General features: G+C 36.2%; 2 protein-coding genes across 3 annotated transcripts; one reads left to right on the top strand and one right to left on the bottom strand.

Moving 5' to 3' along the window:
- Nucleotides 1-1502: 1502 nt before the first annotated feature.
- Nucleotides 1503-6702, top strand: LOC120262345 (transcription factor bHLH48). The gene is made up of 7 exons (XM_039270444.1): nucleotides 1503-2129; nucleotides 2218-2355; nucleotides 2494-2559; nucleotides 4099-4167; nucleotides 4687-4761; nucleotides 5248-5416; nucleotides 6361-6702. The coding sequence occupies exons 1-7, from the start codon at nucleotides 1695-1697 to the stop codon at nucleotides 6396-6398; spliced, it is 990 nt and encodes a 329-aa protein (XP_039126378.1). The 5' UTR covers nucleotides 1503-1694; the 3' UTR covers nucleotides 6399-6702.
- An 863-nt stretch (nucleotides 6703-7565) lies between these two features.
- LOC120260762 (protein gamma response 1) lies at nucleotides 7566-11170 on the bottom strand. Of its 2 annotated transcripts, none has more exons than XM_039268323.1 (3): nucleotides 11089-11170; nucleotides 9095-9832; nucleotides 7566-8781 (listed from the first exon to the last, which is right to left on the bottom strand). In XM_039268323.1, exons 2-3 carry the CDS (start codon nucleotides 9828-9830, stop codon nucleotides 8072-8074), a joined length of 1446 nt encoding a protein of 481 aa, XP_039124257.1. In that variant the 5' UTR covers nucleotides 9831-9832; nucleotides 11089-11170; the 3' UTR covers nucleotides 7566-8071. The 2 variants fall into 2 exon arrangements, with proteins under 2 accessions (XP_039124257.1, XP_039124256.1); XM_039268322.1 differs by having other exon boundaries at nucleotides 9095-9869; nucleotides 11089-11117.
- Between the last annotated feature and the right edge of the window lie 4575 nt (nucleotides 11171-15745).

The following is a 15745-nucleotide window of genomic DNA, read 5'->3' as shown; positions in this document are numbered from 1 at the left end:
GAAATATTAGGAAAAAGTTATAAAATTATTAATTCATTCTCATTTCTCACTCGTTTGTTTTCCTTTTGCTTTAAATTAATTTAATATATGTTAATGTAGAAATAGTAATAAAGCATCTTCTCTTTTATCTCATGTGAAGATATTGTGAAGATATTGATTTAACATGTCTCAATCAACTTACTATTATTAAGATATAGACACAAACCCCCTTCTAAAAGAGCATTCATATTATAATAAATATATACTTTTCTATATATATATATTTATTTATAAAACTATTGTATTTATTATGTAGTCACTAACAGTTAAGATATATTAGTATTACTCCCAATGGATGATTAAGTCATAATAATAAAATATGTGTTTGAGATGATTTATCTACATTAATAATAATTATAATATAAAAATTTAAAAAAATAATTTTTTTTAAAAAAATACTTAAATCAGGGATATAAATTTTTTAATATAAATAAATAATTTAATATAATAACTTATGATTAATTGCCATATATGTTTAAGAAAGATGTATGTGTAATAGCATCAGGTGGCCGAACTTCTAAAATTGATAATTTTCTCATTATTATATTTTTCTTCTTTTTTTCCCGATATGAGTAAACAATAGAAAATGTAAGTCCTAATATTTATTTAGATTTATTTTTTTTATACTAAACCTTAAAACTAATAAACATTAATTATTGTTATTATATTATTAAAAAAAAAAATTGAGACGGGTTGTAATCTAAACACCTGAAGCGGCCAATGACCAATAAGCAACATATGACAGCAGGACCGAAGGTGGGGTCTAGCTGGAGTGATTGACACGTCAGCAATGATTTGTGGTGGGGGATGACGTGTCATATGGAGGGCCCTACCATGTAACACGAAAGGCCTGTCTCCTTTACAATCAGATCCCACCATTCTCCGACATGTCCAAGTACGTATCTATACTACATTGGAAATATAAAGATATTGTACCAAATTATATATTTATGTTTTTCTCTTCTGGTCACACCCTTGAATTTTTAATTAATTCCAAACGGCCATGTAAAACTTTTCTTTTTCCCTCAAATAATAGTATAATACTCATAAAACACATCCAATGCTTTTTTTTTGGTTTCTTTTTATGATTTTTGGAATTATATTTTCAGTATATACAAATTATTATTTTCTTTGAAATTACATCAAATGCACTTTGCTAATTATCACAGATGTTTTTATAAAATCTTAAAAACTTAAAAAGGTGAGCTATTATTTGGGGAAGATTCTTCTTTTTTTAAAAAAAAATAATAAAAAAAACACTTGTTATTATTATTTCTTTTTTAAACATTATAAATGTCAGGAATCAATTTAGAAAAATTTCAGTAAAAACCCACCACATCCCCCCAAAAGTTTCTCATCCTGCGAGGCTTTTTTTACACGGTTACAGAAGCTTGCTTTACACTCTCTCCCTCTTGTAATTTTGCAACTAAATAAATTAAAATTGAATAAATAAATAAATAAAATAAAATTCTCTGCTTCTTTGTGCTCCTCAGTTTCTCACACTCTCCGTATATAACGCTCTTCTAGCTCCACTTGAGCGTTTCTTGTCCGAAAGCAAATTAGGGCTCTCTTTTCTCTCAATTCCAAGCAATTCACACCCAAATTTGGGACTTCGATTTCGCCTGTGCCGGAATTGTCAAAGAATTTGAGCTTCAATGGAGCCGGCCCGAAGCTCCGGCGGTGGATCGGGGAACTCGGGAACCTACACGCCAGAGATAGCCGAAACGCTGCGGTTCGAGGAGGAAATCCAAAGCTTGATGCGCGATGGGTCGCCGCCGGCCACCGGAAGCTCGTTCACGGCCCTCCTTGGTCTCCCGGCGAGTCAAGCCGTTGAGCTCCTACACCAACCTGGCGAGATCTATCCCCGTGCTTCCACTGGGTTTCCTCCAGGGTTCTCCCCGACGTTCCCCTCCAACGCCGCGCTGGTGGAAAGAGCCGCGCGGTTCTCTGTCTTCGCCGCTGCCGGTGAGTCCCCGCAAGCCTCGAACTCCGGCGGGCAGGCGGCGTGGCCGAAGTCAGAACCCATCGATTCCGACTCCGGCGAACTCCCCCGGCAGCCGGCGAAGCGAAGGAACACCGATCAAAGCAAGGTATTAGTATCCATGCTTCTCTGCTTTCGTTTCCCTTTTGAAATACCAACCCTAATCTTAAGAATGGGAAACGCCTTCTGTGCAACAGGCGAAAGCATCGGGGAAGAAAAGTCGGAGTGGTGAAACGAAAAAGGGGAAACCAGGGGAAACGGGGGAGAAACTGCCTTACGTTCACGTTCGAGCTCGCCGGGGCCAAGCCACCGATAGCCATAGCATAGCAGAGAGAGTAATGATCCTGCTTAGTTACTAATTAATCTTCTATTAATATTAATGACGCTTTTAATCCTTCTTTTTCTTTTTTAATTAGAAAGTCGTATTTTATTAGTTCAGTTTAGTTTATTTATTTGGTTATTTGTTTTATTAGGCGAGAAGGGAGAAAATAAATGCTCGGATGAAGCTTCTCCAGGAGCTGGTCCCCGGCTGCAGCAAGGTTAGCAATTTTTTTACTTTCACCGCAAATTTCCTTCTTTTTTTTTTTAACCATATTGAAATAATTTTGTGGATTAGTCCTGAAATTTTGATTGTTTATAAAAAACCAAAAAAAAGAAAAGAAAAGAAAAGGCACCAGACTTCTGTCTTTAATTCCTTACACGACCTTGCGAGTCAGAATGATTGGTTGCTTTTGTATTTTGCAATCTATACATATGTGAGCAGCAGCTAGGAAATTTAAATTTTTTTATTGCTACAAGTGCTCATGTAATTTGATTTATTTTTTTATTTTTATTTTTTTTTTTGAAAAAGTGGATAAACCATGTAATTTGAATTTTACAAGTGTTTTTTACTTTTTAGGTTGTGTGTGTGTGCGGATAAGGAATTAAAGTTCGATTGAGATTTTGATAAAAAGCATCGTTTTGGTCACTATCAATTGAGTAAGTAATTTTTAATTTTGTAGTTAAAAATGGATCATTTTTATGTTCAGCCGTAAAAAGGGTGAAAAACCCCTAAATTTTCTTAGTTCTTGAACAAATGGTTAGCTTTTATTTAGGGCATGTACACTAAAATGTTTGGTTTTGTACTTAAACCTAAACTTGTTATGATCCTAATACAGGAATGAAGTGTATATGCCCCTATCTAGAGGACAACTTAAAAACATCCTTGTAATTAATTTTAGTGATCAAAGTTAGAGGTTAGATTTACGATGATCTGATTGTTGTTATCTATGAAGTGGAGGGTGATTATGAATTGGTAGGCAATGGACGCTAGAGACACACTAGTGGGTAGGACTCTGATTGATGAGAAGATAGATGTGATCCAGGCTTTGGACTGACCAACCAGACTGCCGGCTCGTTAGGAGCAAAATGGTGGGAGATTTTTTATAAATTGTCATAGCGATTTGGGGCTTTTATGTGTAGTCCCTTGTCGCGTAGCCCTTAACAGTAATAAAACTTCACTGGTTTATGTGAAAGCAACCAGTGCCAACAATCTTGTGGGTTGTGTGCATATGTACCTAACATCCCCATTGCCTTTCAAACTATGGAAAATTTTATTATTTTTTTCTTTAAAAAATTAATTTCTTATTAAAGTTATCGGGAATATTTCCTGTTTAATGTTTTCTCGTTTTAAATTATTACTAGATTCTTGCAATAGCATTTCAGCCACACAGTTTGGATTGCAGATAAACCAGTAGGTCAAAAGGTTTAAACTTTAGCAAAATTATGCTTTGTATACAATAGATAGAATGCAACCCAAAGCAATAATTGTGCGACAGTTATATGCTGCTGGAAAATAATTAGAATCAGGCATTTTTTATCTTATTTTGAAACTAATATCATGTTTCTTTTTTTTACTGTTATTATTTGAGATAGAGCAGTCCCGAATTGTTTGTATATTAAAATTGACAAGAGAGATTCTTTCTAGAAAATGGTAATTTTATTAGCAGTTGGTTGATGTAGTTTCTGTCATGGTTAACTATTGTATCCTGAGTAAATCCAAGAAAGTGAGGAAATTTTATGATGCTTTTTAAGTCCAGATATCGGGAACGGCGCTGGTGTTGGATGAAATCATCAACCACGTACAGTCACTGCAACGACAAGTGGAGGTAACGCCCACCTTTCCCTTTCTCTATCCCTATCATCTTTTCCTGACGATAACACCCCTACCTCTTTTGTTTCATAGTTCAAGATACCTCCTCGAAAATTATAGGGCTTTTTCTGTCATTTCACATGCTCTTTTTATTTTTGTATTTCTTTTTTGTAAGATGAGGATTCAGTTTTTCGATCCCTATCATCATCTCTTATCCTTATTTAACGAGTACACCCCTATCTATGCTACAGTATGGCTATTTTCGTCATTCTATATTCATTTGTTTTCTCTCTCTGAGTTACAGCAACTATTACTGTTATGAATGGTCCAATGAATTGCAGTGCTTGTCCTGACTCATTAGGTTGGCAGTTTCCCAATCACTTTTATCGTCTACAGACTATTACCTATCCTTTTTTCTTTTTTTGACGAAGACACCCTGAGCCTTAGCCCAAACTATAGTGCTTTTTACGTTCATGCTCATTTTTTTTTATTGTTTTTCACTTTTTCTTACTCATAAAGGCTCATTGACTTGCAGTTCTTGTCTATGAGGTTGGCAGCAGTTAACCCCAGGATAGACTTCACTGGCCTTGACAACTTTTTATCACCGGAGGTAGTCCCCTCTTGCACCTCTGCCTCTCTCTTTTATTCAAGTTGCATGTATGCCATCATAAAATTGTTTGATTGTACATAGTATATAATATAAACTAGACAAATTAAATTGTGGGATTTTTGCATAATAAAGCAACCTTAAAACAAGCAAAATTATTTCTGTAAAATTTTATCTTCACTGTACTGGGCGTCTGCTCTGCTTCTGCAAGACTTAAAACTCTGTGAGTTGAGTATGAGTAGAATAAATGCTTGTCCCCTGCTTTCCCGGGATAAGTTTGCCTCTCAAATCTCCAACCACTGCTTTCTGTTTTCTCCAATATCACCTCAACAGGATGAATGTTGCAAGTTTAACATCTTTGTTTTTTATTAAATTTAAATATCAAAATAGTCCAAAATGCAGATAGTTAGACTAATATATTAAGGTCTTTATCTGTATTTTGTAAATTACATCGGGATCAGTAACCTTAAGATGAAATTATGGGTGCAGTGTGGGCTTGGAGTGGCAGGGAACGGGACGCCATTATGGATGCAGGGGATGGGTGCCGGTGATGGACAGCAAGACATCTGGCAGGCTGATCTAATGCACCAACAGCAGCACGGCTTCATTAGCAACAGCGGAACGACCTCACTGTTCCCTTGCGATCCGACTGATTCTGGTAACTACCTTTAATGACTCTTTACCTTAACATCCCAATTTACTTTTTTCAATTTACCATTTGGACTTAACATATTTGGTGGATCTCTGGGTTTGACAGACTGTCACTTTGTGGTGAAAGTCAGTGGGGTTAGTGCCTGTTTGTCATTGCTTTTATTTATCATAAGCTCTTGTTGAACAAAGATGAGGCACTTTATCAAATGGTCCTAGTCTCAAATCTTAGCTATCTCTTGCAATGAGATTGAACTCTCTGAACCATATATATTATAGAGTATGTGAATAAGGTTGAGTGTTAGCCTGTTAGGTTACAATTTTGAAGCACCAGCAGTTGGTGGCTTGGTTCCAGACACAATGTTTGAGTGATGAGATTTCTTTGCCGTTCTCGGTAAACAATGGGATATTATTAGTTTTATTAGGTTGAAGTACTTTGAATGATTTTGTGAGAACTCAGTGTCCTTTTTTTTTTTTTTACTTTTGTTCCATGTTTAAATACCTGAAAACTTTTTTTTATGGTGGCTCGGTCCCCATATGGCTAGCCAGTCCTTATCATGTCTGTAAGCCATAAATTGTCGCCCTGACTTGCCAGAATGGGGACGCACTACCTGGGTCCATCACTTGGGATCTACTTATCTTCAACTAACAAAGTACAGTATAGTAGGATCATTCCATTCATTTATTATAATTGCTTGACTTATAGACTTGAAGTTTTCTCTAAAATTTACATATTTACATATATTTTCTCATCAATATATATATATATATATATTTTTCTTTTTTTATTTGGCCAAAAAGAAGGCCTAGAATACAAATGGCTTTTGACAGTGACCATTCAATAGTGTGGATCCAAGGACAAAAGAAAAAGTTGTCAAGATTGTGGCTTTTTGATCTCTTTACATATATTGATTAAACATTTGACTTGCCACTTATTTCATTGTGGTGGTGCAGTATCTTTACATTCTAATCAGTTGAAGGCAGAACTATGAAGCTGTACAACGGAGACGTTTATGACTTTGTTGTTCTCTGTACATAATGGAGAAGAAGACATTGTTAGGCTGCGCGCTTGGGAGAACAGGTGACATTGTAGTCATCTCTTTCACATTCTTTTAGCTCACATTGCTCTCTCTCTCTCTCTCTCTCTCTCTCTCTCTCTCATATATATATATATATATATATATAGTTAATTAATTAATTAATGCTAATGGAACTTTTTAGTCTGTCTGTTAGTTGGTGTACCATAAAATGGATTTATATGTACCTTTAGACTATATTATTGACTTTTACATTGTGAAAAATGGATTAGAGTGTGTTTGTTTAAAGGGTTCTTTTTAAAATCTGGTCTAAAGAAAATTTCTATATGGGCTAATCTCAATTAAAATTAAATAGGATTAGGATTAAATATTTGAAATTTAAATTTATGAATTTTTAATTAATAACAAGTATTAGATTTTGTTTTAATTAATTAAATAAATATGAATATATTTAAATGATTAATTTTTATTAAAAAAATCGGATCGGATGACTCAAGGATATAATGGTTAAAAAAAATATATTTTATAGTTTATAAAACTTAATACTTAGGGTATGTTTGATTCATTAATAAGAACAATACAAGCGGTACAAACAGTTAAAGTAAAACTACTTTAACATAAGTGTTTGTGTTAGTTTATGTTTTTGTGTTATTCTATATTTTATAGTTTAGACAGTACAATTGTTTTTGTGTTATTAAATGTTTGACTTGCATAAAGTGCAAAACAAAAAATAATAAAAATTACAATAATATTTTATAAAAATCTAATCAAATTCTAATGACCAACAACATAATAAGAAGTGAAAAATTAACTAGCTTTAAATGCAAACACAACATAATTTTTAAAACATTCAATCCACCATAAATAAACTTTTATTAAAATCTTAATCCTAATAAACAAACTAATAAATACATAAATAAATAAATCATGCTATCACATTTGTAATATAGTAGTATAATTTTAGTTTTAAATAAGGATAATTTTGTTATTAAATTGTCATGTACTTTGATAAGATTATAAATAACAAAAATTAAATGAAAAAAAAGGAAACGAGAAAAAAAAAATCAAAGTTTTTACTCATGCAAAAAGACTCACTGAAAATCAAAGTTTTTAGTTAACAAAGATTAACAGTAATAGGAAAACATAGCTTAAAATAACAAATCACCACCATCGTAAATAGGTGAGTCATAAGTTGAAGTTGAAGATTAAAGCTCTTTTAAAATATGATTAAAGGCTGAGGATTTAATGGTTTGTGTATAGTGGCTCTGGAATCACATTTAACCTAAAGCTTGGATGAAATTAATCCCCTAATTCACCAACTAATTATTATTGGGTTTGTGCACCAGGAAATTCACCCTTAAAAAGGAGGAAAAGTTGCAGAAAACATCAAACCCACCAGAGCAAAAGAATGCCAAAAGTAACAAACAAAGGCCTAGTTTTTGTGCTAACCAGCTCATTAGCAACAAATGTTAGGTAACTTTCAATTGTAAAGACGCTAGCAGTATAATACCATCATTGAGAGAAAATTGAGCTTCAAATGCAAAGCATACCAGAAGTTGGGTTGAAAACTTTCATCAAATTGAAATCTTATGGAGGAACTACAAACTGTCAAAAACATTCTACTAGAATTACTTTTCTGAGTCAAATCCAATATTCCAAAATCCTTCAGGCGTCAGGGGAGGTGCATACCTGTAGCGATGCCGTGAAACACCTTCTTGGTGCTCGCAGCGTGTACCGTTGTAACCACCTGCTTTGTCATGACACTGATCTCCATTGTTGGGCAGAACTGCATCGTAGAACTTCTTGCATTGTTTGCATTCTATTCCTTTGAGATTATCTCTCTCAGTTTTCTTCCTCACAGGCTCCACAAATTTGAAATTGTCTTTGGTTACTGGTTTTAGAACTGATGCATTTTGTGGATGGTCATGGATAAGAGGTTCTTCCTTTATGTCTTGTGTTTCATCATCTGAATTGTTCAAATCCATTTCGTTTGGAAGATCCTGAACTTCTTCCTCGCCTTTCTTTGAGTTTCTCAAGAGTTCCATGGGTGTGTCAAGAAAGTCATCATGAGGATCTACACCACCTGGTTCTTGTCGTGCCCGGGTGTTTTTCCAACAAGAACTAGCACTTATTTGCTTGGATTGTGCATTAGTAGTGGAGTTTGTAGCAGGAAAGGTACCTGAGGAGGACCGTGACTTGATGCAAGAATCTCCGTCTGACTTCTTCATTTTGATCAAGTCTCCAGTATTGACAAGTTTCTCCTGCAATGAGATCTCAATTTTCTGTGCACTTGGTTTTGAGGCACACTGCATAGTCTCCTCATCTTTGTATCTGCAATCTATAAACGGGTAAAAGAAGTAAATATATAAATAAGGAATGCGGCAGAGGATCAAATTGATTAGCATTGTTAGGTCACATAATCACATTGGCCCCCAAACTAAGACTATTTGATTTCAGAACATTACAAAGAAAATTAGCAGGTCCTGTGATTAGGGAAATCTGAAATTTTCTTTAGCAAATAATCTCAGTCATCAAGGTTCAGGAACTTCAAATAAAGCAATTGAATGCGGATCAAGCTCTTCATAAAGACACCTGCTCCTTGGAGAAAATATATTTGAATGTCAGTTAATTAGAGTGGAAATAACACTTGCCTTGGAAACTTCTTTTATTCATAGGAGGTTTGTGCAAATCCTTTTCATCTTCCTTTTTGTCTGGTGAAGGATTATTCTCTATTGTGAAGCCAGTCTTTCGTACCACAAAGTTGTATTGAGATTTCAATTGCTTATATTTTGTGTTGTACCCCTCATATAAACATCTTCGTTTTTTCTGTTCTATAGCTAATTGGTTATCTTTCAACTCAATCTGTTGCAACAGTCGCTCTTGCAACTCTTTTTCCTTACTCAGTTCAGTACTCTTCTGCCTAAGCTGTTCCTTGAGCTCCGCAATAATCTCTTCTTTGCTTTCTAAAACTTCCAGTTTGTCTAGTAACTGTTTCTTCTCAGATTCACTCACGCTTAAAGATTGTTCAGTACCCATCAATCTTGTTTTGCTTTCTTCCAGCAAAATATTCATTTGCTGAATTTGTTCTTGAGCAAGCTGCTTTTCAAGTCGAATTTCTTCTATTTGATTTAAGAGGGAATTTTCTTTCTTCCTCCATTCATCCTCTGCTGCTTTCTTGGTCTGAATGAGCTTTTTGTGCAGAAGACTTGATCTTGATTGGAAATTCGGAAACAACTGACTGCAAAAAATAAACTCAATTTGGGAAACCCTATCTTTCAATTCCTGAATGCTGGCCACAAGAATGGTGCTGAGCCCACATAAATACTTAGAGTCATCAAGGTCAATGGAATCTTCAAACTCTGCCAAGCTCTTCATATCCCCCTCCATGTCTAAACACACACACATATTTGGGTAAGGAACATGATGCTTCATTCCACACAGTCAGAAATTCACCATTTTAGTCACAAGAGATTCAAAGAGCATAATGGGAAGAGTGAAACAACAATAGCAACCAAAGTGAACCAATAAAACTAACACTAGACTAAAAGAGTGAAGGTATAGTTGATTGTGAAACTAGAGCTAATCGATCCATCCAGGGTGGATGCTTCACGAGGAACTAATTAATAACAATCCACAGCCCCTTTCCAATATAAGCAGTATGCTGTACAAAAGTCCTTCAGAACCCATGCTAGTTAAGCTAAAATGAACCTAATTACTTGATCACAATCACAAATTCTTCATTCCTTGATGCTCAGCTGTTATTAAAAATTGAACAAGAAAAGGCATATATTATTATATCAAGAAATTTTTCACCACAGAAATAGTGAGAAATTCTGCCTTTCGTGTGCTGCTTTTATCTCTGATCATACTAAATCATCCACTAGTTTTGCTTCAAAACCAAAATTATATGCCTTTTAAAAAAAATCAAGAAAACCCCCAAGAAAACACAGATCGCAAGATTGTCCCGGAACAAGTTTGAAGTAGAAAACACTGAATTTTCTAATATTGTGCATCTGCATCGATTTTCTAGTTCGTCATCATATATCCACACCCTTTAATACTTGGATGCAATTAATAGCACACAATTATCACCACTCTTTGGCTAATTTTCATCATCAGTAACACCAAATCACTCTTCAGACCTAAGAATGAGTTTTCTCTAACAAGCTCTCCATTGATCCAGATAAACACAGATCACCAGATAACTACTCCAATATCCATGAAGAAGACAAAAATGAAAATTTTTAATTTCTGTGAATTTAATTCCACATTCTCATGCTTACATGCTATTAAAATGAAGGAAAAAAAAAAAAGACAAATTATCAATATGTAAATGATTTTTTTCCTCGTAAATCATAGAAAAAGAATCCAATTTTTTCCATGCCAAATTAATCAACCGAAATAAATCTACCAAATCACTCGCCGTGATTCCGACCCAACATTGAGATCACTCTAAAAACACCATCAATCCATGTAAAAATGGAAAATCATGACATTGTTTCAAACAATTTCCATAACCCGAGAGGAAAAAAACTCAAAAACTCCCATAAATTTCGACTCACCATCCTGATTTCGCAGCATAAATTGAAACAATTTGTGGAAATAACTGGAAATAAATTCAAATATGAGTCAAAATCAAGCTTACCCGCAAGGATTTCGAAACCCTAATTCCAATGGAGCGCAGCTGAAGAAATCCTTTTACTCGTTCTACAGGGAATCCGGGATCCAGAGACACGGCTGCTAAGAACTTGATATCACGCTGGAACAGGTTAACTGACTCAAAAGAAAACGTGGCAGACTATGGTCTGGAAGAATAGCTAGCAGAGAAGTGCCACATAGTTCGAACATGATAAAAACGGGTATCCTTGAGGACAGAGTACCGTGACTCGTGGCGGGCTCATGATCCTGTTTTCCTTTCAAATTTTCTTTCCCTCCATAAGAGTTCGTGCCGTTACGTGCGTTGCACGTGAAAGTACTTAATTTGGGGAATTAGATTATAGAAAATTATAATTTTTTTAAAATTTAATTCATATTTAGTTATGATGTGAATACCAAGATAGTTAGACTCGGACTGACCCAACCAGTTCAACCGGAAAAATCAGAAACCGACCATGTGGCCAGTTCGGGTATACCCCATTGAACCGGATATGAAAAAACTCGATATTAACCTGGTGACCCGAGCGGTTCAACAGGGAATCGGTTGACCCAGTCGGGTCAACCGGGTCACAATGTCAAGATTTTTTTACAATATTTAATACTTTATTATTATTTTCTCATTAAAAACAACAAAATCATGTATATTTATTAATATTAAGTTTCAATTTATAATCAGGGAATTACCTGTAAATCCCTCCATAATTACAGTTTTCTTAAAAATCCCTTGAAGTTTTTTGTTTCCTCCAAGGTCCCACCTTTTCAAAATAATTCACATCAAACCCTGGTGGCACAAACGGGCATTAAGATACTGTTAATCGGGAGAGGAAATGTCATCTTTGTCCATTGCACAAGTTCCAAAATTAAAATGTGGGAAATGGCGAAAATACCCTCATTGGGTGTTGGAAACCGACTAACGGTTGGGAACCAACATCCCTTAACTGACTAGGTGATTGTTCGTGTTATACATATATGCGAGGTCTCAGTGGAAACCTTTATTCTTCATGTTCTTATTCTTGCGCCTAGGATTGAGTTCTCCTTGTTCGTTTGCTAACGAACTTGTTCTTCTCTTCGCAGTCTTGGCTTCCCAGAAAACGCGTGCGCCTTCCGGTGAACAAAAACACAAGCGAAAAGGTAAGGAGAAGTCAAACGACTTTTCGTGAGCTTTTCGTGTGTATTTTTGTGGATTTCATGTGTAGAATCTGACTTTTGGCGGTATGAGTTTCATGTTTTCATGTGTATTACTTTAGGTTTTTAGGATTTTTTTGTGTAATATACGTTTCTTCCTGTGTAACATATCCTTCTTTTCGTGTAAAATCTGATCATTTTGTATAATTTCAATTGAATATAGAAATGGCTACCACTCCGGTCAATGTTAGGTGTTACTTAGCCCCTATTGTGAAAACAATAGACGGATTAAAGAAAGTGATGAACAAAACGCACTGGCAGATACGCCACTAGACTCCTTTTGCGCACATGATGGACTTGGGAGCCGTGGTCCAAGAAAAGGGGATCGTGGACGCGCTGCTCCATATATATGATGGTCAAACCGAAAGGTTCAAGATTGGTGACAGCATGCTACCGTTCAGGCCCGAGGACGTCGCCATCGTTATGGGTGCCCTATACGTGGGAGATATTGTCTCCTTTATACACGAAGAGGAAGGGGTCTTATTTGAATATGAGCATGCTTATCTGAACAAAATGCACAGGCGACATCATGATGCCATCAAAGATAACATGTTCAAACTTGTTCGAGGGAAGTCCGGAACGGAAAAGACTTTCGTGAAACTCCTCGTCGTGTTCTTCATGACCACCGTCTTCTTCCCGAACATCTCTCTAATGTGCTCACCTTCGTGGTCAGGTATGCGGATAACCTGGAGACTATTGGCAATTACACATAGGTGCATGCCATCTACAGGTGGCTGATGGACAATCTTCCGAAAACGGGTGCAAGAGTGCAGTTGCGCTGTCAAGGGAAGTACCATAGCGTGCCGAATACCTGAAAGGGTGCTCAATCGCCATCATTATCTGGTTGTTCAAGGTGACCAGAAGCGTGAAGAAGCAACACATTAGTCGGACACCCCATATACTGTGTGATGGGGAGAGTACATTTATGAAGGCGTCGTCAATCGATCCGCTTTTAAAATCCCTAAAAGGGAAAGAGGTGAAGTTTTCTTTTAATCTTATGTAATGTTCAAGCTGTCTAATTTGTTGGTCGGCCACCCCGTATGCTGTCTGTGAAATTTGTTGTTGTTATTACTGTGTAATATATTAACTTCATGTTTAAGATATTTCACGTTCGGTGTAATATACTTTTTCCTTGTGTAATATTACGCCGTTCTGTGTAATATCAACGTTTAATGTACTATAATGTCAGGATGACATCTTATCTCATGCTTCCTTTGTAGTTCTATGCTCTTGTCCCATCCAATGATAAGAAAATTGCACTTGTTAACCGTGGAACTGGAAAGACCAAGGAAAGTTATGTGGGATCGTCCCAATTGAGCGACTCAAAAAAGAGGGCCCAATGGCATTCCCCTCTAAGGAGGTAAACAGAGAAAAAAAAACAGACCCAACAGCGGCAGAAGAAGAAGAAGATCCGAAGAAGAGAAGCCTGCGAACTGTCAGAAAATGGGTTGGGGACCATTCCCCGTGATGTCAATCTCCCTAAAAAGGTCTCGACTGCAGTCGGCAATCGATAGGCCTGCCAAAGCTACTAATGCTCCTGGCGGTGACGATGATGTCCGTGGTTTACTTCACCGCCTACTCACCGAGTTCGATATGCTGCGCTCGTATGGATGAGCGTAACACCAAAGATGCTTGGCGAGACAGGCCCGACGAGTGGACCTCGCCGGTTGAAGATATAGTGAACCGGCATGAATACGAGTTACGTCCGCCTCCTACCCATCCATGCACGCTTGTATGGTAATCGCACACCGTGTTCTCAAAGGATGTCTTTCTGTATATCGACTGGTCGATACAATGGTCGTTCCTTCAGTCTCTACATAATATGGTCGCCGACCCATTTCTTACTGGCTCTCGGGTGGACTGTTGTACCGATTCCCCCACCCCAAGTGTGCGTTGCTTGTATTGTCTTAATCGGAACATCTCATTGTTCCTCTCTTTAGATGCGTGTACAAGCCACTACGAATCCAGAGAAGCACACCTTACAGTCGACCGAAAACTATTGTTTTTTATGAATGTGAAATCGAAATTGTGCCGTATGGCATGGTTGCGCAAGGCATCTTTGAACTTATCCACACTCTCAAACCGTTGTCCTACTTACAATGTCAGTCCATCAGATAGTTTGTGAACATGAAGCAATCTGAGCGCACCTACACGAGGATGTTGGGACAGAAATGTCACCATGTCCGCATTCAGGCTTTCGGAGATTGACTCCCTGCGGATGTCAACGCATAAGGTAAGGAGCAAGTCACGAACAATACACATGAAATGCAAATTAATACACAAGAAATCAATATAATACACAAAAAACATGTATATAATACACATAAAAGATATTCTAATACACACAAACATATACTACTACACAAAAAAGTAGAGATAATACACTGAACAACACACGACATAATAAGTGTGGTGTATGTTGTTGAATTACAATGTTGGTACAGAGCTGTTAATGGTTGCTTCCAGTATCCCACTGACTTCTTCAACGATGATGCCCACCACACTCTTCTTGTAAGTGTGGTGTATCTGACTCAATTGGGCAAACCGTGCCGTATAAGTCAGGTGTCACAAACTTCACAATGACTCGAGAAGCGTCAAGTGACCATTGCTCACTAATCTGAGCCACAACAACCTTCCATGTGGTGTGGATTGTGAATTTGAGTAGCTGTCCTATTCCTTTGAAACTAGCCACAACACAATATGCCTCCATGATGACTAACACCTGCGTAAACCTTGGACAAACCCATATGTTAAAAAAATAAACGGGCCGAACAAGGGAGTAAGCCAAACTGAATGTAGATGTTGTTTACTCGAATAACAGAAAGAATGAGGCAAACAAGAAGAATGATGACAAGGAGAAGAAGAACAACGACAAGGAGAAGAAAAACAACAACAAGGAGGAGAAGAAGAACATACACAAAGAATAAAAATGAAGATGAAGTACACTAAAAAGAGGATGGAGATCTCTACCATTACCTACCCAAAAAGCCAAAAAAGCTGATGTGATTGGGAGGGAGAGAGGGCAATTTGGCCATTTCAAAGAAAACTTGTTAATGTGTGTGACGGCAGGGATCTTAAAAGAATATGTGTAAAAAAGAGGGACTATATGGGAAGTGCAAATGTCAGAGGGTCTGCAGAGGAAAAATGAAACTTCATAGAGACTTTTAAATAATTTTCCCATTTATAATCAATAATAAGAATTACAATATATATATATATCATAAACATAACAACGAAAATTAGCATTTTATTAATATATTATGGTAAATACTTTCTAAAAAAAAATTTATTCAAGAAAATAAAATAATAAATGAGTGTAATTTTATTATAAAATATAAAAATAAAATACTCTAACTAAATAAAAAATATAAGAAAATTCAAAACAAAATAAAAACTCAATTGAGATTAGGTAAGTTATATAATTTATTGATAAAATGTATCATCCGATAAGAATTAGTGAA

Source organism: Dioscorea cayenensis, chromosome 5, assembly GCF_009730915.1.
Source record: "Dioscorea cayenensis subsp. rotundata cultivar TDr96_F1 chromosome 5, TDr96_F1_v2_PseudoChromosome.rev07_lg8_w22 25.fasta, whole genome shotgun sequence".
NCBI lineage: Eukaryota > Viridiplantae > Streptophyta > Magnoliopsida > Dioscoreales > Dioscoreaceae > Dioscorea > Dioscorea cayenensis.
The sequence above is the reverse complement of the archived record's forward strand: the minus strand, read 5'-3'. Positions and strand labels throughout refer to the sequence as shown.